Here is a 4949-nt window from a genome sequence, read left to right on the forward strand (position 1 = left end):
GAAGAAATTACTAAAATATGTGTGTAAAGGAATGTTAATTTAAAAGAGAAATTCACCAAAAATATGGTGAGGTTTTAGCTCGTTCACAGAAAACAGAAACAAAAAAAATTATATATAGACATGGCTTATTTTGATTTTAATCAGCGCTTTTATTTCCCAAAGGAATTAATTGTCATACAGCTGTTACCCGCATAAGAATTTTAAACACACAATTTCAACTGGTAGAAAATTCAGAAGTGTTCGTTTTTTCTGAGGACTTCTTTCCTGTTCCAAGAGCTAAAATGTTTCTACCTTCTAACCCATAATGTGCTGTTTCTATTAGATTCGTTCTGTTTAGGAGCTTCTTAGTAACGAATACCAGGTGGACGATTTCTCTCTTGTATGCACACTGTGATCGTTTGAGTTATATTTCTCAGCATTCTCCACTGGTCGTAACGATAAATGGCACTCTCCAGTATAAACTCAAAGATTTCTTATGAGGGGCCCATTTCTTGAAAACGTTTCATGAAGAACTGGACAGCAGAAAGAGTTTTTCTCATTACGGATCCAGACATCGGTTGTTGATTCTATTCATCATGCAATCTTTTCGTGGTTTCAGAACTGCAAGATCTGAAAGTTAAGAATTGCCACAGAAATTGCGAGTTTCTTTTAATGAACGCTTCACATATGAAAGTTTTTTTTTTATCGATTAGTACGAGGACGTGACCTTGGGATTTATTTTTTAAACTTCTTCAACACGTGTGATAGCTACACAGCTATTGGTTACTGTGCGCTCTTTCGAGCGTGTGTTGAACTTTTCAAGGGAATTGATTCTTACAGATGGGAGAGCTGAAAAGGGTTTCTCCGTTGTGAAGCCTTAAAACTTCCGCTCACTGATAGTTCAACAGAAGAGTTTTTCTGTAGTGCGAACTCAGATGGTTATTTTTATTTTTCCTGTACCTGAAATCATCTTCTGATAGATTGGATAGATAAAAGTCTTTGTTCAGAAAGAACTTGGAAATGGCTTATCAAACTTTCTTTTCGAGGAAACGTGTTACAACATGTTAAATATTTCTCTTAAATATGTACCCTCAGATTATTTTTTATGTACCCGTTATTTGACAACTTTTCACGCAGATTTGACAATTGAAAGGCTTTTATCCATTATGACCCCTCAGGAGGATTTTAATCAATCAGAAGTTCTCACTTGTTGGAGAGCAAAAACGTTTTTCTTCAATAGGAATTCATAGTCTTTTCAGGGCTCCTGTTCTATTGTCATAGGTAGGAGAGCTCAAAGAGTTTTCTAAAGTCTGGACTCTGAATTGGATTCTGAGGCGTTTTCCGTCTCACAATTTCTTCTCACAGGTTTTATAGCAGAAAGGATCAACTCTGATTTTGTGACAGGTATGTTGTGAGGATTCCTCTTACTGAGCACTTCTGACAGGTTGGAGAGCTGAAAAGATTTTCTCCAGCAAAAATTCTGAGAGACTTTGGAATTCTGTTTTCCACGCAAACGTCTAACAGGTTTAGCGTTGAAAGATTTTTGTTTCTTAATTTTTCGATAAGTATCTCACAGGTTAGAGCTGAAAGGTTTTCTCCACTATGAATTCTGAGGTGTTCTGTCTGTGAGAAATTTTTCCCACAGGTTGGACATCTGAAAGGTTTTCCTCCACTATGAATTCTGAGGTGTGTTGTTAGGTTTCCTCTCTCTGAGAAATTCTTCCCACAGGTTGGTCAGCTGAAAGGTTTGTCTCCGCTATGAATTCTGAGGTGTCTTGTAAGTGTTCCGCTCCGTGAGAACATCTTCTTACAGGTTGGACAGCTGAAAGGTTTTTCTCCACTATGAATTCTGAGGTGTTTTTTAAGTGTTCCGCTCTCTGAGAACGTCTTATCACAGGTTGGACAGCTGAACGGTTTTTCTCCACTATGAATTCTGAGGTGTGTAATGAGGTGTCCTGTCTGTGAGAACTTCTTCCCACAGGTTGGACAGCTGAAAGGTTTTTCTCCTCTATGAATTCTGCGGTGGTTTTTAAGTGTTCCACTCTGTGAGAACGTCTTATCACAGGTTGGACAGATGAAAGGTTTTTCTCCACTATGAATTCTGAGGTGTGTTTTGAGGTGTCCTCTCTCTGAGAAATTCTTCCCACAGGTTGAACAACTGAAAGGTTTTTCTCCACTATGAATTCTGAGGTGTCTTATGAGGTGTCCTGTTTGGGAGAAATTCTTCTCACAAGTTGGACAGCTGAAAGGTTTTTCTCCACTATGAATTCTGAGATGTTTTTTAAGTGTTCCGCTCTCTGAGAACGTCTTATCACAGGTTGGACATATGAAAGGTTTTTCTCCACTATGAATTCTGAGGTGTGTTTTGAGGTGTCCTCTCTCTGAGAAATTCTTCCCACAGGTTGAACAACTGAAAGGTTTTTCTCCGCTGTGAATTCTGAGGTGTTTTTTAAGTGCTCCCCCTTGTGAGAACGTCTTGTCACAGGTTGCACAGCTGAAAGGTTTTTCTCCACTATGAAATCTCGGGTGTTTTTTAAGTGTTCCGCTCTGTGAGAACGTCTTCTGACAGGTTGTGAAGTTGAACGGTTTTTCAACACTTTGAATTCTGAGGTGTCTTGTAAGGTTTCTTCTGTCCGAGAAATTCTTCCCACAGGTTGGACAGATGAAAGGATTTCTTCCATTATGACCTCTGAGATGGATTTGGAGCTTCTCTCTCGTTGAGAACGTCTTCTCACAGGCTGGACAGCTGAAAGGTTTTTCTCCACTGTGAATTCTGAGGTGTCTTTTAAGTGTTCCGCTCCGTGAGAACGTCTTCTCACAGGTTGGGCAGCTGAAAGGTTTTTCTCCACTATGAATTCTGAGGTGTTTTTTAAGTGTTCCGCTCTCTGAGAACGTCTTATCACAGGTTGGACAGCTGAACGGTTTTTCTCCACTATGAATTCTGAGGTGTGTAATGAGGTGGCCTCTCTGTGAGAAATTCTTCCCACAGGTTGGACAGCTGAAAGGTTTTTCTCCTCTATGAATTCTGCGGTGGTTTTTAAGTGTTCCACTCTGTGAAAACGTCTTATCACAGGTTGGACAGATGAAAGGTTTTTCTCCACTATGAATTCTGAGGTGTGTTTTGAGGTGTCCTCTGTCTGTGAAATTCTTCCCACAGGTTGAACAACTGAAAGGTTTTTCTCCACTATGAATTCTGCGGTGTCTTATGAGGTGTCCTGTTTGGGAGAAATTCTTCCCACAAGTTGGACAGCTGAAAGGTTTTTCTCCGCTGTGAATTCTGAGGTGTTTTGTAAGTGCTCCCCTCTGTGAGAACGTCTTGTCACAGGTTGCACAGCTGAAAGGTTTTTCTCCACTATGAAATCTCGGGTGTTTTGTAAGTGTTCCGCTCTGTGAGAACGTCTTCTCACAGGTTGTGAAGTTGAACGGTTTTTCAACACTGAATTCTGAGGTGTCTTGTAAGATTTGTTCTGTCTGAGAAATTCTTCCCACAGGTTGGACAGATGAAAGGATTTCTTCCAGTATGACCTCTGAGATGGATTTGGAGCTTCTCTCTCGTTGAGAACTTCTCACATCTTGGAAAGCTGAAAGGTTTTTCTCCGCTATGAATTCTGAGGTGTTTTGTAAGAGTTCCGGTCTGTGAGAACGTCTTCTCACAGGCAGGACAGCTGAATGGTTTTTCTCCGCTATGAATTCTGAGGTGTTTTGTAAGAGTTCCGGTCTGTGAGAACGTCTTCTCACAGGCAGGACAGCTGAATGGTTTTTCTCCGCTATGAATTCTGAGGTGTTTTGTAAGAGTTCCGGTCTGTGAGAACGTCTTCTCACAGGCAGGACAGCTGAAAGGTTTTTCTCCACTATGAATTCTGAGGTGTTTTGTAAGTGTTGCGCTCTGTGAGAACGTCTTCTCACAGGCTGCAGAGCTGAAAGGTTTTTCCCCACTATGAATTCTGAGGTGTCTTGTGAGGTGTGTTCTCTCTGAGATATTCTTCCCACAGGTTGGACAACCGAAAGGGTTTTCTCCAGTATTAACTCTGGGATGGATTTGGAACTTCTGTCTCATTGAGAACTGATTTTCACAGTTTGAACAGCTGAAAGGTTTTTCTCCTCTATGAATTCTGAGGTGTCCTCTCTCTGAGAACTTCTTCCCAGCGGTTGGACAACTGAAAGGTTTTCTCCACTATGTATTCTGAGAAGGGTTTGTAGGTGCTGTTTCCTTGAGAACTTTTCACCAGTTGGACAACTGAAAGCTTTTTCTGCCTTATGAACTCTGAGGTCTGCTGTAAGATTTGCTTTTTGTGAGAACTTCTGTTTACAGGTGCAACAATTGAATAGTTTGTTGTTAATGTCATCTGTGAGATGGTTTGTAAGTATTGCTCTCTTTCTCTCTCAGAAGAATTCTCACAGCTTGGATGGCCGAAATCTTTTTCCTTATTGTGAACTCAGATATCTTATGAAATATCATTTTCATGAGAAACTCATACCACAAATTAGACAGCTGAAAATTTCTGAATTTAGTAAACTGGGAGATTAATTTTAAGACTTCCAATTGCTGAAATTTTTTTATCAGTGACTGAACAGCTGAAAGCATTCTCCCGATAATATTCTCTGAAGTGTGTTTCAAGATGTATTCTCCTTGACAACTTTTTCCGACAGGTTTTGGAAATTTATTCTCTCTCGTTCTCATGAATCAGCAAATGATTTCTAGTTAAAGAATGAAAGGAACAAGAAACTCCTTTGATCTTCTTACCACATGTATCAGAGCAAGTGTATTTGAGTATATTGCGAATTAGCAATTGTCCTGAATGACAAATGTCCATTTCACTGAAAACAGAACTTTTAGCTGCCTCTTAAAACGACTTTTATCACCTTTTTCTCAACTGATTTTCTTTTAGACCTCTTCGCCGATGAGAGTTCCCTGTTTGACTACTTTGTGTAAGTTCAGCCCAGAATAAATACACTCAATAGTTAAAAGC

General features: G+C 39.9%; 1 protein-coding gene across 1 annotated transcript; it reads right to left on the bottom strand.

The window, feature by feature from the left end:
- Positions 1 to 1713: 1713 nt before the first annotated feature.
- LOC150079711 (uncharacterized) lies at positions 1714 to 4036 on the bottom strand. Its single transcript, XM_090383178.1, has 2 exons — positions 3550 to 4036; positions 1714 to 3431 (listed from the first exon to the last, which is right to left on the bottom strand). The coding sequence occupies exons 1-2, from the start codon at positions 4034 to 4036 to the stop codon at positions 1714 to 1716; spliced, it is 2205 nt and encodes a 734-aa protein (XP_090239304.1).
- Between the last annotated feature and the right edge of the window lie 913 nt (positions 4037 to 4949).

The sequence above is a fragment of the Mastigoproctus giganteus genome, chromosome 10, assembly GCF_048544385.1.
Source record: "Mastigoproctus giganteus isolate SK-2022 chromosome 10, ASM4854438v1, whole genome shotgun sequence".
NCBI lineage: Eukaryota > Metazoa > Arthropoda > Arachnida > Uropygi > Thelyphonidae > Mastigoproctus > Mastigoproctus giganteus.

Bases quoted from the DNA above. Each gene is read 5' to 3' on its own strand.
- LOC150079711 (XM_090383178.1), bottom strand. From the start codon at position 4,036: ATGAGACAGAAGTTCCAAATCCATCCCAGAGTTAATACTGGAGAAAAC. The intron at 3,432-3,549 runs GTGAGAAGTTCT...AAATCTTACAAG, and splicing joins ACCTTTCAGCTTTCCAAGAT to ACACCTCAGAATTCAGTGTT.